General features: G+C 36.2%; 1 protein-coding gene across 1 annotated transcript in view; it reads right to left on the reverse strand.

The window, feature by feature from the left end:
* Positions 1-11,732: 11,732 nt before the first annotated feature.
* Positions 11,733-15,549, reverse strand: part of Bbox1 (gamma-butyrobetaine hydroxylase 1) — a 44,867-nt gene continuing 41,050 nt past the window's right edge. The window contains exon 8 of the mRNA XM_028767133.1: positions 11,733-13,295. Within this exon, the coding sequence (XP_028622966.1) occupies positions 13,135-13,295 (161 nt within the window). The 3' untranslated portion in view covers positions 11,733-13,134. The remainder of the gene's footprint in view (positions 13,296-15,549) is intronic.

The raw sequence follows: 15,549 nt of genomic DNA on the forward strand, positions 1-15,549 counted from the left end.
AAATACGTCAGATTGATAAGTACAACACTCATTATGTCAAAATAATTTGTTGTTGTTGGAGTGACACTGGATCATATCATACAGTGTAAAGTTCATGTAATTTCTAAGCAAAAGCAATATATTTTTTATTTATTTGGAAGACATATATTGTATATATGGTACAACTGAGAAATTCTGCTAGAGGAAAGAGTCATAAGGACTTGAAAAACATGCTTCCTTATAGACTCTGGGGGAAGAATGAGCATATTGATGAGTCATGCTAATTCTACTCACAGTAGGCAACTACAGCTGACAGAAGAGGCTAAGGAAGCTGCACTTTGAGTTAGGTTATGAGGCTAAGAGTAGTTTTGCAAGAAACGACTAGAAAATATCTCTGTAAATAAAAGAATACAAGAGGCATGGACACCAAGGCAGGTTCTGACTTCCAAGTGAAGAAAGCAGACTCTGGTTGTGATATAAGTTCTGAGTTTGAATGCTTGGGTTTAAATCACTAAAATAACATTATCCTTTTGTATTTGGACAAATAAGTTTCCTATTTTGTCTTACTGACCTCAGTAAGTGAGACTCATAACAGTTCTTATTTCACCCAACTTTATGCGTATTAAATGAAAATGTAAACAACTGGCAGTGTTTCCTCAAATCTCACAGTTGATAAGTTGCATCCACAGAACTTAGAAAATGTATAGCTTTCTAGACATTTCCCTGAAGATTATAATTCAATAAGTCTGAGATTAGGACCAGACTTTATATTTATAGCAAGAACACCAGGCTATATTCATCATTAGCAAAGTTTGGAAAATGCTGATATATAACATTAGCATAGTTCCAGGCTCAGGGTAAGTATTCAAAATACTTATAATGACAGAGGTTATAGAGGAAAGGAATGTATGAGGGTGAGAGGGGTATATGGGACTAGAGATAGAGACAGGACCAGGCCCTACAAACACTAAATGTATTCCACATTATAGAATTGGTATTTCATCTTAAAAGCAAGGAGAAGTCATTTAAAGGTTGACAACACTAAAGTACCTTGACCTGACACTCATTTTAAAAGATTCATCTGTCTTCATTAAACAGGGGATTGTAAATGAGCGATACAAAGAGCTATAAATCTACTTAAAAAGTTGCTTCAGAAGTCAGATGAAAAAAAATCAAGGGTTGAATTCAAATGCTGGGAAATGAAATGGAGAGATACTTAAAGTCTAAATGGAGACCTGGCACACTGAGGCTCTCTCTTAGATCAGGTTATGAGAAAGGAAAGAATCCAAATAGCAAAATTATGGTTGTCCAGTGAGAAATAATTTTGAACAAATTGAGCTTAAGTCATTCCTGACTGAGTCCATTTGGCCATCGGAGATTAAACACATGTAACTGTGGGGGCAGAGGTTTGAGCAGGAGATCTACATGCAGAAAACATATAGATTAGATGGTAGTTGAAACCGTCAGTTTTCCTCATGACATTCAGTGGTGTGACCAAAGTCAAAATGATTTCACAATAAACTGATGCTATTGGCTGAGCTTATTGAGTCAGTCAAAGGAAGAGACTGTTCATTGTGAGTACATATTAAAAAGACAGACAGACATCTTATATAGTGTATTGTTTCTCCAGAAGACAATTTCCTAAGCTATCATTCCATAGTCTTGTGATTTCCTGCAGGCTAAATGTTCCTGCTCTGGAAAGGAGGGTAAAGAGATTGGATGCAGTTGCTAGTATTTTCAGTGATATATACAAAAAGACATTTTATGGGCTATACCAGCTGGCTCTGAGTAAAGACAAATACGTTTCCTGAATATAATCATCCAAAGAATTGACTTCCCTCCAAAGTCTTAATAGACTTTATGTAGCTTGGATTAGACTTCACCCTTATTGGCAATAGGGATACTCACTATATTCTGTTTCTCTTCTTTGATTTGGACAATGTCAACTGCTTGGCTAGTTATTTGAAATGACTTCACAGGTCACCAAAGTGACATAACACATGGTTCCATCATCCATCTCTATTTCTTCTTCCAACTAGCCACTAAGAGGTGAATAAATGAATAGTGTGAAAGGATATTTAAGAGAAAGAGCTTCTATACAAAGGTAAGAATCATTGACAGAAGTTTCTCTTTGTGAGACTATGAAACAGATATATTTATAAACTGAAATATTCCCTGTGTTAAACATTGTTTGGGGGAGTAGATTTGAATAAAACATTCTTACAATGAAAATATTATGTAGTTGGACTTCATGGATTAGTGCATACCTCTGAGTCTTGGCACATTTTTTGAGCTATGTGAAATACAGCTTTTATGTCTATAAATTCCTGTTCTTTTTTCAAAATTCAGTTCAAAATTGGTCAACTAGATGAGGTATAAGGTCTTTCATTAATTTCCATCAATGTTCTATCTTTTGATGGCCATTATAGACCCAAGTGCTTTTCTAAGAACTTTAGAAACTATGTAGATTACAAATTCCTTATGAAGATAAAGACCTAATAGAACTACTTTGAGAATGCAGATTTACACCAGATAGCACCAACTATTGCTCTAGTTATAGACCCAGAAAATAAAACAAAACATAACAAAACATCACTTTGTGGATTCAGATATCAGCACTTGTGATCTTGATCCTGCCATGAGTATTATTTGCTGATAGATCCAGAATGTTTAATTTCTTTCCCTCCCATGCTGTAAGTATGAACCCCCATGAGGATTCTGAAATGTCTTCAGACGTAGCTTCAGCTAAAGTCCAGGGGTATCTTTGTCTATGGAATGACACAACAGGAGACACACTTGCTTCACTCCTGGGTGTAGACTTGCTCACTTCAGTCCTATAGGCGATCTTGAAGCAGTTTTCTTACTTATCTCCCTCTACATCCAGTACAGAAACAATCATCAATCATTTCAGCAAAGAGGGAAGATACAAACCAACTAAAAGATCAGTAGTCTGTCTATATACCAACAATAAACACACACTGAAAGATTGTGGACACATCCTGTCTGCAATAGCCTCGAATATAATAAAATATCTTGGAATAAAACTAACCAATGATGGGAAAGGCCTCTAGTATGGAAATTTCAAATCTCAGAAGAAAGAGATTGAGGGGGGCATTAGAAAATTGGAAGGATTTCCCCCACCGTGTTCATGAATCAATAGCATTAATATTGTATAAATGATCATCCTACCAGATGATTATTCAATCTCAATAAAATTACCTCAGAATTCTTCACAGAAATAGAAAGAACATTCTAAAATTCATATGGAACCAGACATGACCCTGTATAGCCAAAATAATAAGCAAAATGGATAATACTGTCAAAATTACTATTCCAGATTTTAAGATGCATTATGAAGGTATCATAATAAAGCCAGTATGGTACTGTTGCTACAAAGTCAGAAATGAGTACCAATGTAACAAAATAGAAGAATGTATGTAGCCATAGTCATCTGATTATCAACAAAAATTCCAACAACCTACATTGGAGAAAAAAGAAACAGTTTCAACAACAGTACTGGAAAAACTTAATGTCTGCACACAGAAGAATAAAATTATACACATATTATCACTCTGTACAAAAATTAACTCAAAGTGGAACAAAAGCCTCAATTTGAAACCCCAAACACTAACATTGTTACAAGAAAGCATAGAGAGCAACCTATAAGAAATAGTTGTAGTAAAGAACTTTCAAAATAGAACTTTATTACCCGGGAATTAAGGCCAAGGATTGAAAAATGGAACCTCATAAAACTAAAATGCATTTGTACAGATAAGGAAGCAATCAGTTGAGTAAAGAAGAAATGTTGGAAAAACTAGAATCGGAAATCTTTGAACCTATGATCACTACATGGAGGAAAATGATAAATAACATACAAGAATGAATGAATGATATACTGGCTAGTTTTATGTAAATTTGACACAAGCTAGAGTCATTTGAAAGAAGGAACCTAAACTGAGAAAATATCTGTATGAAATTGGCCTGGGGGCAAACAAACCTGTTGCAGGATATTTGATCACTCCATGAAAACCGAGATTGTGTTATTTACTGAAAAAAAAAAAGTCTCTAGTGGTGTGGTTCAGCCCTTAGTATACACCTTTAATCCCTCTGGCTAGAGTATAGATATGCCCTTTGTACACACTTTTAATCCCAAGTAACGAAGTTAAAATTAGTTTGTAGAAGTATCCAAGTTTGATAGTGATATCTAATTGAGTAGTAGACAAAGTGATGAATCAGAGGAAGATTTGACAGACTAGGATAGGCCCAACTTTCATGAGAAGAGAGGAATGGGAAGCTACTTGAGGGGCAGTGCAGAGAGAGAAGGTGGCAGTTTTACTGGGAGAGTTTTCCAGAGACAGGTTGAAGAGAGAACAAGCTAGATAATGAGAAAGAGCCAGAAGATCAGAACAGATTGCTAAAGTTAGTTTGAGGCCAAGCAGAACAATTAAGTCAGAGGCCAGGAGAGAAGCCAGATTGAGTCAGTCAGCTTGAAGAAGAGTTTGAGCCAGAACAGCTGAGTTGACCCAGCCAGCCAGGGCTCAGAAATAACTAGGATGGGGTGAGCTTATTCAACAGCAAGTCTCAGAGTCTGAAAACACTGAAAACATTCTAGGCCTAGATTATACTGTATGAACGTTAGAGGCTTCCAGGACTAGGCCAAGGTTAGCAGAGAGAGACAATAAGCCTTAGAGATTCGACAATTACTTCAGGAGAATAAAAGATACTTTTATACAAACCTGTGGTCCATTTTTTAAAATTAGTGATTGATGTGGGAGTGTACAGAGCATTGTGGGTGGTGCTACTCTTGAGAAGGTGGTCCTGGGATATATAGAAAGGTAGGCTGAACAAGCCATAGGAGCAAGCCAATAAGCAGCACTTCTCCACGGCCTCCATGCATCAGTTCCTGCCTCCATGTTCCAACCTTATATTTCTGCTCTGACTTCCTTTAGTATCTGAGAGTTTTAAGATAAATAAACCCTCTTTCTTAAATTGCTTTTGGCTACGGTGTTTTATCACAACAATAAAAACCCTAACTAGAACAGATGACATAAGCAGAAAGATAGAAACTCACAGAAAAAATCAAATAGAAAGACTGGAGGTAAAAATCACTACACGTAACTAAATCACCAACCAGAGTACATTTGGATGGGTCATTGGCTCCAGCTGCATATGTAGCTTAGAACATCAGTGGGAGGGAAGGCCCTTGGCCCTATGAAGGCTTGTTGCTCCAGAATAGGGGGATGTTAGAGGGTTAGGTGGGTAGGTGGGGGAGCACCCTCTTAGAGGAAATGGGGAGGGGGATGGGATGAGGGTTTTGCAGAGAGAAGACAGGGAAGGGGGACAACATTTGAAATGTAAACAAATAAAATAACCAATTAATGAAAATAATCACTACATAACAGAAATCAAAAGGCTTGTGAGTGAACTGGACATGACCAAGGGAAGAATCTCTGATGTATAAGTAGGACAATAGAAACCCTATAATTGAAAATTAAAGAGAGGAAAAAAAATCAAACAGTATACAGGAACTGTGGAACAACCACTAGCCACACAAGATTTCTCACATAAGGGTGCCGTGCAGCACCAGACAAACTGAAGCAATGCTTGAACTAATAATTACCATGTAAGGGGCCCCCAAGGGGAGTCCCCACTCTCACCCGTAGTTGCGCGTACCCAATGAAACACGGAGACCGGCTTGATGCAAGATAGCAAAAGGTAGTTTACTGACAAGGGCCCTTGGGTCGAAAACACATCCCATGCAAGGGAAGGATTTCGACCCCCAGCTCTGACAGTTTAAAGTTTATATAGGGAACGGCGCAGGGGGAAGGGGAGAGCGGGAAACTTTGGTGCGGTTACATTTGATTGGATATTTTAAACATCAGCAGTAGGTGTAAGTTATCATTTTGGCAGACATAGCAAGCTTTTCCTGGTGGTCATGATGACTCGTATTTTTTTGTATTTTTGACCATGAAACCTCAGACTTCCTGATAGGAGAATAAAAACACCAGATGGCCCATTTCTCATTTGGGCATGTTTAGACTTGTCAAGGTTTGTCTTGGTTTTGTTCTTACATTCGTGGTCACCTTGTTCTAGGAGGAACTGGTTATTTTTTGTTTTGGCTGTTTTCAGCAAATTGTTGGTGGTCTGGGGGGTTCTGCTGAGGTATTTTGATTTTTTGTCCTCACAACCAATAGCTCTCAAATTAATGTCAAAGATTAGCCCACAGATGCAAGATGCTTAGAGAACATGAAGTAGGATAGATAGCAAAATTAGAATAAAAAATATCTAGGCATAGCATATCCAAGCTTCAGAAAAATGACATTAAAAAATAGTGAGTATGTACCTTCACTACAAAGAAGTAAGGATAAGATTTCCATCAGATTTCAGAATTCATGAAAACAAATGAAGAGAGTAGTATTTTACTCTATTAAAATATTTAAACACTGAAACAAAACCTACCAACCTAGAATTCCATATTTGGAAAATTAAGAAACAAAAATCTCAACTAATCTAGTATTCCATATTAATTTTTTTCAAATATGAAAGAGAAGTAGATTTTTTTCAGACGAATGAAAACTGGGGGAATGATATGTCAAAATACGTCTCATTTCATATGTGTACCGTGTGGTCTTCTTAGGAGATTGAGATGAGATGTACAAGATTCTCATAGGAAACTGAGATCAAATCACCTGTGAAAAGATCTTCTGCAAAGATCTTCATAAGTTCCAAGAAAACAGAAGAAAACCCAACCCAACCCAACCCAACCCAACCCAACCCAACCCAACCCAACCCAACCCAACCCAACCCAAAATAAACTGTCTTAGTGTTCTATTGCTGTGAACAGACACCATGACCAAGGCAACACTTAGAAAAAAATATTTAATTGACGCTGGCTTACAGTTTCAGAGATTTAGTCCATTATCATCATGGTGGGAAGCACGGCAGCCTGTAGGCAGTCTTGGTGCTGGAGGAGCCCAGAGTTCTACATTTTGATTGGAATGCAGCATCAGGGGACATCTGGTCCTCTGCAGGTTCAGGCAGGACAGAACTGCATTCCATGCTGGGTGGAGTCTAAGCATTAGGATCCCTCAAATCCATCTACACAGAGACATACTTCTCCCAACACAGCCATACCTTCTCCAGTAAGACCTCCAATAAGACTAATAGTGTCTCTCCCTATGGCTAAGTATCTAAACATATGAATCTATGGAAGCCAAATCTATTCAACCCACCATATAAACAAACACACACGTACAAGCAAACAAGAACCCAGATTACTACCTTTCATATTTTTCTCCTATTTACAGCTTACAAAAAAAAAAAAAAAAAAAACAAAACAAAACCTTCCAATCTACAAGGTGTTGTGGTTCACGTTGTTTAGTTTCAGACCCATGTGACAAGGACTAAGGTGCATATCTTATACACCAAAGGTGACCTGGCCTCCAGGTTCTCCCCTCCTTCTTTGGGGCCAGTGAACTCTCTGATAAACCCGAGTTTAATGTAGTCTAATCTGCATTAAATTGGCTCATTTCACCAGGAGTGGAGAAATAATTTATCACACCCCTTTAAGCCCAGCACTTGGGAGACAGATTCAGGGTGATCTCTGTGAGTTCAAGGCCAGCCTAGTCTACAAAGAAGTAAGGATAAGATTTCCATCAGATTTCAGAATTCATGCAAACAAATGAAGAGACAGGACAGCCAGAGCTATGCAGTGAAATCCAGATTCAAAGGAAACACAAACAGCACCCCTCTCCACAAATCCTAAAACTTCCAAAGTTTAATTGAAAATGTTCCTTATTTTTCTAACACGTGTCTGAAAAAGCCAAAGTTTGTTCAACCAACCCAGTAGAAGAGACACTGTCTTCATCCTGTGTGCACTTTATCTCCATAAGAGATCCATCCTGCACTTTATCTCCATAAGAGAGAACTCTTATTCATCTGCAATACTCCTGGTAAACAAGGAAATAAATCATTTACACAGCAGGAGATCTTTATGTTAGCTAGTTTTAATACCTTCACCATAAATGAACCAATTATTTTCTTATTCTGTACATGAAAGCACAGCATATTCTGCTACTGATAATCACTATGGCTAGTCTTGGCAAAAACTGTTCTCATTTTTCTTCAGAGGTATGCCAAAAACAGCCCAAGACTCAGACAGAAGCCCCAAATTGGAAAGCTCTTCTAGGAGGTACTGCTATGGAATTATTCACTACACACCCACTTCCCAACCTTTCTCCAACACCAATGGCAGGGAGCCAATGCACAACGTGTGTAATATGAGCTGACAGGGAATTTCAATTGTACTAAAATTGTAATAGTTTGCTTAATTCTAATTTACTTTTAAAGGTTTGGAAAAAATGAGCAGATGAGACTGTCAGATATCATTAAGGGAGAAAGATATCTATCGCTTCAGACGGTATACATATTAGAAGCATTTAACTAAACTGTTTAGTACCAGTAAAGGCTAATTTTTGGAAAGAAAAACCCTTATAATTATTTTATAATTGTTATGATGGGAGTTTTGCCTGATAATCACCAAAGGTTGAGTTTCCAGGAACTGCCTTATAAGTCTGGATTTGTTTGATGTTTCCAAAAACAATGAAACAGCACTCCAACAAACACTCCAATTTATTTTTTAAAAAGTTTTCTTAAGTCACATTCAATTCACTATTTCCTGAAGTATAAATAGCAATATAATTAACAGCAGATGAGATTATTTTAGAGCTTCTGAGATAGACTTAAAATGTTATATACCTTATATTTGTAACCTATGGTATGATTTTTGCTTATAGGTGGTCCACAAACCACACTGTGGTCTGATACCTTGGTCCAAAGAAACCATTCTTTCCTGCCTGAAACATCTCAGAAATGTTTAACACACATGCAATATCCACTCTTGCTTCATTCAGCTAAGATTTATCTTGTTTTTCTGTGGTCCTTTCCTTCAGTAGCGAAGAGAAGACCCAGAGAGTCTACCTTATTCTGTATTACCAGGGCTGGCAAACAGATTGTTGTGTCAGTCCTGGTAAAATATATTTTTTCAGCCTCTTGCCTATCACATGTTTACCTTATAAACTAAATATTTCTAGGAAGAACTGGTCACAATTGTAATCAAATGATTTCTGATAATTAATTCTCTGTCCTCTCCACCCCTGGCCAAACATATGGGCATTTGAAACATCATAGTCACAATTCATGGTGTACGTGATATGCAGCCAACATTCACCAAGGAGTCACCAACTAAGCAAGCAAAGCACATTTTTTGGATGCAGATTTTTTCATTTAGGAATTATCCAAAATTTGTGGTTGCTAAGTAGAAGAGGATGAATTTTCCCATCTTTCTATTCTTGGAGAAAGTGATATTTCTAAGTGTTCATTCCATAATGTGGCCAGAAAGATACTGATTGTAAATGTTCTCAGATAATTGAAATGAGTTTAGTGAGAAGACATTTGCAGTAAGGACAAAAATGTACTCAGGGTGTATTTATATAGAGAATAAGTGAGAGCCCGAGTTAAACTTTCCATTCTCTGGAAGCCACACTGAAAAGTCATCATTGTCACAGATGCTTGATGAACCTAATTATCACTCTGGTTTCCCCAAGAAGGTCAGTGTGCTGGTCCAGCTGCAGAGGATTTGTACGTTTGGGCATGTATAAATCACAAGGTTTGCCATTCAGTAAGTTCATGTTGATTAGTTAGCTTTACTGCAACAGTTGCTCTGGGTTAGTGATACAGAGATACACGTTTTTTTGATGGTGGGTCCCCAGGTGTAGAAGAGTCAATAAACATGAACATACTATTTTATTTTAGGGCACATACATCTTATTCCATGTTTAACACACCTATAAAAATCTGCAATTCTTACCACCATAGTTGATTTGAAGTACGTTATACATGGAAAGATCTCACACTCAGTCCACTGGTGTGGTAAAGGCAGATGAAGGAAAGAATTAAATCAATCTAAATATGCACATGAAAAGAGAATTTATTTCCCCATTTCTAAAACTTAGAAAAATTCACAAAGGACCACTGCAGATGAAGGATCACTGGAACACTTACTTAGCAGAGATTTGGAAATGGACAGAAAGAACAAGAATGCCTGGGGCTGTCTGCACATGTCATGTGGAGTGCCATCATGGCCACATATAGCCTGCTCTGTGGAAAAGGGGATTACTGCACTGGGATCTAAATAGTTCCATAAACTGTATGCATGCCCCCTACTGTTTATAGTGTTCATCATTGTTTACTCTATAGCTTTTTCCAAGAGAAAGTACTGGGAGCTTTTACTAGTAAACCACTTCTGTAGACCTCCCCAGGAGATGTTAATGATCCCCCTACATACAGAAATGTCCCATGATCAGGATTGCCATCAGTCACTCCTCTTATGCTCCAGACAGCCATTGTGATGTCACTAAGCACATGCACTTCAGATGATGATTTTACAACCACTTTGCACATATCCACACATAGTAGGATTCTAAGGCTGCTCTGAATGCATGCTTATCTCAGATAACAGAGCCATTGCACTGTATGGCTGGCCAGTGCTTCAGAGGCCACAGCTGTTCTATCTTTATGCACACACATTATCAAGATCTCTAAAACAGAACATATCCTAGGCCACAGGTCTTAACAAATACTTAATAATTTAAATAATTTTATGTAATTTAAAAGATTGTAGAAAAATAAACATAGAAATTGATAAAAGAAAATGTATAAAAGCTATACACATACTCAAGGATTGAAAAAATGAACTTTGAATGTCCACTGTATCATTGAAGAAATTTGGGGAGAAATTAAAAATTAATTCTAGAAGCAAATAAAAAGGTATAACTTACCAGAACATTTGAGATATAGTTAAGGCCATCTAGGGGAAAACTTTACAGATTTAAGTGCTTATATTTAGAAATTAACAATGTAATGATGTATCTTAAGGCTCTAGGAAGGGAAAGAGAAGTCAAATAAAAAAGAAATTGAAAAGGGGTTGTAATACAGCTAATTCTACTCTATCATTGGCGTTATTTGGTTCACAGGTGCCTATAACTCCAGCTCCAATGTATCTAACTTCCTTTTCTGGATTCCAAAGGTACCTACATGTACCTACATGTACATAGATTCACACATACATAACAGAAAAAGAAAATAAAGAGTAGGGTAGAAATTGATGAATTGGGGACCCAGGATAATAAAAATAGTAATGACAAGAACGTTAAAATAGATTTCAATGAAATAAAATATTGCAACATCTTTAGCATTATGTCAGACATTCGTGATCTTTTTTGCTTTCATATGAATTTTAGGATCCTAGTGAAGACTCTGATACTTTGCAATCCAAAAATACCTGGAAAGTCTAAAAGAAATTGATGACACATAAGACTTATCAAAATTAAACCAAGAGAATAGGAAGACCTTAAACTGATCGACAGAAAGTAAAAGGATGAACTGGTAATAAGTGTCCCTATAAAGATGAGTCTAGGGCTAGAAGGAGGCTCTGCTGAATTCTACCAAACCAATGAAAGAGGCAAACACTAGTACTTCTTAGACTGTAGACAAAATAGAAAAGGAAGACATGCTAACAAACTCTTGCTAAGTCAGTATTATCCTGATACCAAAATCAGATAATAACCCTATAAGAATAGACAAATAAACCAACAATAAAAAACTACTGACTAATTTTCCTGGTGAACATATATGTAACTTATTAATACATTTTTTTGTAAACTGAATTCAAGAACTTTAAGAAAGGTTATACATGAGGATGAAGTTGGTTTTATTGTGGAGATACCAGGATGCTTTCAGCATATACAATTTGATAAATGTTAATACAGCACACAAATAAGTTATGAATAAGTTATGGAAGAAATCACATGATTATCTTGATAGAGTTAGAAAAGGCCCATGCATTCTCTCATGATTAAATGTTGGAAGCAATTAGGAGAAGAAAAATAACCCTACATATTAAAGGCTAGATATTACAACCCTATAATTGACATCATACTTAATAGAGAAAGACAGAGATTCCCCTCTAAAATCAGAAATGAGGTGAAAGTGATCACTCTTTCCATTCTTATTTAGTGTAGTGCTAAGAACCTTAAACTTCAAGATGAAACATGAGGCACGACATTAAGGAAAGCAAATAAGGATAACTATGTATTAAGATGATGTTACCACAATGAAACTCCTTCTTTGCATGCTAACTAAAGTTACTTAAAGAGTTCTAGAAAAAGTTTACACAGATTCAAATATCTATAAAATGAAATATGTAGGTACTACCAGAATCTCAGCAAACTGGAATTCCAAAGCTTCTTTTGTTATTGGGATGGGAGGCTCAACAGACTACAACTTTATGCTGAGTTATGACATCTGAGCTCACTAGGGGAGTGGCCATGCAGAAAGATGAGACCAGCTGGTATGCTGTCCAGAGGCAAGCAGACATCCTGACCATTCAGGTAGGTTGCTAGCATCTTTTACAAACTTATGAGTTGAAGACACGGAATGAAGAGAAGTGCTGTGTCTTTAGGTGAGAGCAATGCTGGCAGTCTGTGGGAACACTTCTTTAGCCAAGACAAATATAGAGAGACTAGATTTTCGTTTAATTTGGCATACTCAAGTTTTCTTTCATGATTTAAGGATGACAAACAAATGTTGGGATTTTCAAGTGAATGAGGTCTCCAAGGATGGGCAACAAAATTTTGCAATATAAAACAAAACAAAACAGATCTTTAGAAATATGAAGACTTTTCCAAGCATGCTAAAGATATGCAGTCATGAAAACTTAGACCATGTAGGCAACTAAGCATGAACATATGTTAGGATCTTTCATTTGAAACACAAGCTTTATTCATGTATAAAAAAGTTTTATTTGCCAGAAAGATTTGTTAGATACAAAACTATTTGTAGGGGTTTTGGTAATACTAATGCGAAGTCAGAGAGTGCATGGCACAGAAGGGATGCTTTGAGACTGCCCCTTACCATGACATTTAATAAGAGATATTCAATATGGTTGCAAGGAAAAATACTCTGGTGAAAGAAGCTGCATGTTCAGTTTTAAAGACATTATTATGTGAATGATGTTGATCATGATATGAGAATAACCAGGCTACAGATAACAACATTCAGTCATTGGAATTGCACTAAAGATTAAGGCCAGGAGATTCAGTTCTCATTGGTGACTTTCTGTCTCAGAATACGAAGTCTTGACATCACTACATCCCAGTCAGCATAAGCTCCTTCCAGATGGCGGGATATCTCAGTTCCTGCCTCATAGCTACGACGTCCATGAAGCAAGCGCCAGTTGTCGAAGGTAATCACATCACCTAAGTAGGAGAATTTTTTTTGACATGAATAATTTGTATTTATATGATATACAAAGATAGAAATTATTATTTACAAAGTAGAAATTATGCCTCTGGTTGCAAATAACAAAATTTTCATGTTCAAATCTGTTGCCCAACATAGTAATTATAATTAATAAGAATGAACTATATTCACTATGAAACCAAATAACAAGAAAATGCAATATACAAGATGCCACCATTACTCAGCTCGTATTAAAAAAAAAAAACCAGAATGTTTTCTTTGTAAACATAACTACACAATTTCTTTTTTAACTAATTTTGTTCTTGGACAGTTTTTACATGTAGACAATACATTCTAATTACCCTACTCTCCACCCCCTCCCCCCGCTTTCTCATAGCTCCTTCCCATCCTTACCATTGGCTATCCCCATGACATCCAGTTCCTTTCCTAAATTCTTAACCTTTGTTTTTTTTTTTTTTGTGACCTCTTAAATTTTATCAAGGCGATGTGTGACTATTGGTTTGAAATTCTCCACTGTAACTTATCAGGGTCATCTGTGGAACACAACCATAGGTAATGGTTCCCCACATACATCATACCTTTTAAACTTCATAGTTTGATGGACTTTTATGGACATGGCTCTATAAAAGATTTTTCTTTGTGTAAGGCTTTTGTGTTCTATTTTTGCAAATTTATCAATAATAGACATTCTGTCCTAGTTTAAGAGCTTTAAGCAACTGTAAGGATGGTTAAATTTTTGGCTGATAGCTTATAGTCTTCCTATTTTATATGCATTTTTCTCCAAAAAGGAAATACTGTGAAGAAAGCAGCATTTCATCTCTTCATATGTGAGAAAACTGAAATCGAGACATAGACCCAGTTTGGATTCCAACTTCTATTATTTTTTGTATGTATTTTTCCCATGATGTTTCTATTTTATATGGTGTTATTCATAAAATAAATCTACTTTAACTGCATACCAAAGGCTTTATGAAGTTATCTAGTTCTATTTATGTAGAACATTTCTAAAAACAACTCAATTAGGTTTGGTATGTGCATGTCTATAGTCCCATTTACTTAGGTGAATGAGGTAGGGGTATTACTGAAGCCAAGCTCAGGAGCTAAGGATGAGGTTTCATGATGTAGCAAGGAGAGAAGAAAGGAGGAGAGGAGGAAGAGATGAAGAGATTCAGGGACTGAAGAGATGTCGCAGCAATTAAGAGTATTGTTTTTTCAGGGATCTTATTCAATACCTAGCACTCACACTGTGCCTCACAACGGTCTGTAACTCCACTCCTTGAAGATTTGATGTCCTTTTCTAGATTCTGTGGGCATTATATAATGTGTAGTGCACAGAAATTTGTCAGACAAACAGACACATGAAAAGGTAAATAAAATCTTAAAAATAGAACAATAAAAAATGTTGAGGTTGGCCAAACTAACAGCAAAGAGAAATTATGCAAATAATTCTCTTTATTTGCAAATAACATGCAAATCTTTATGACCAGATCCATTTTTCAACATGGTGTCTATAATCAATAAAGATATGCTGTAGTCACTAAGAAGGAAGATCTTATATGTTCCCTTTGTGACAACTGATAATTATTTAAAATAATATTCATATTTAACTAACTCAACTTCACAATTTCATAATATATATCTCAAAATATATACACAATAAACATTCACAATTTTATTGTAAATTGAAAAAATAAATAAGAAAAAATGGTGCAAGTTTGGTGATATTTTAATCAGCAGAGTTTGTCTAGAAAAAAATATCAATACTTCCTTATTCACTTCAAGTCACTAGAATAGGCAGTCTTGCTTTATTTTATTATTACTATCTTTGCTAGTTAAGTTTTATCTATAAACATTACTTATGTATTTTGGAGTGGAAGTTACAAAGATAGTTTTGTTTAGCAAGAGAGTGGTTTTTAATCAATTTCATTTGTACTCTAAATTTTCACTATTTTGAGAACTGATGCCTTTTTATGAGTGTGGGGATCTTCATGTTGTAATTTCTGTACCATTTCTTAGAATCTAGGTTATGCTCATGAAACTTTAATATAATACAACATTTGGGGTAAGGAAAGATAGCATTCTTTTTTGGATTTGAGCCAGGGTAGCTTTAGTTAATGAAATAAGGAAAATCACACAGATGACATAGAAGAGTTTGCAAAAAAGCTATCAGGGCAGAAAGTGTAAAACAGTTTTAATATTAAACATAGGCTTCAGCTGGCCTTGCTTGAATGATTCTTAGATGGAGAGAAC

This window comes from Grammomys surdaster, unplaced genomic scaffold (genome assembly GCF_004785775.1).
Source record: "Grammomys surdaster isolate TR1022 unplaced genomic scaffold, NIH_TR_1.0 170, whole genome shotgun sequence".
In the NCBI taxonomy this organism is placed as follows: Eukaryota; Metazoa; Chordata; class Mammalia; order Rodentia; family Muridae; genus Grammomys; species Grammomys surdaster.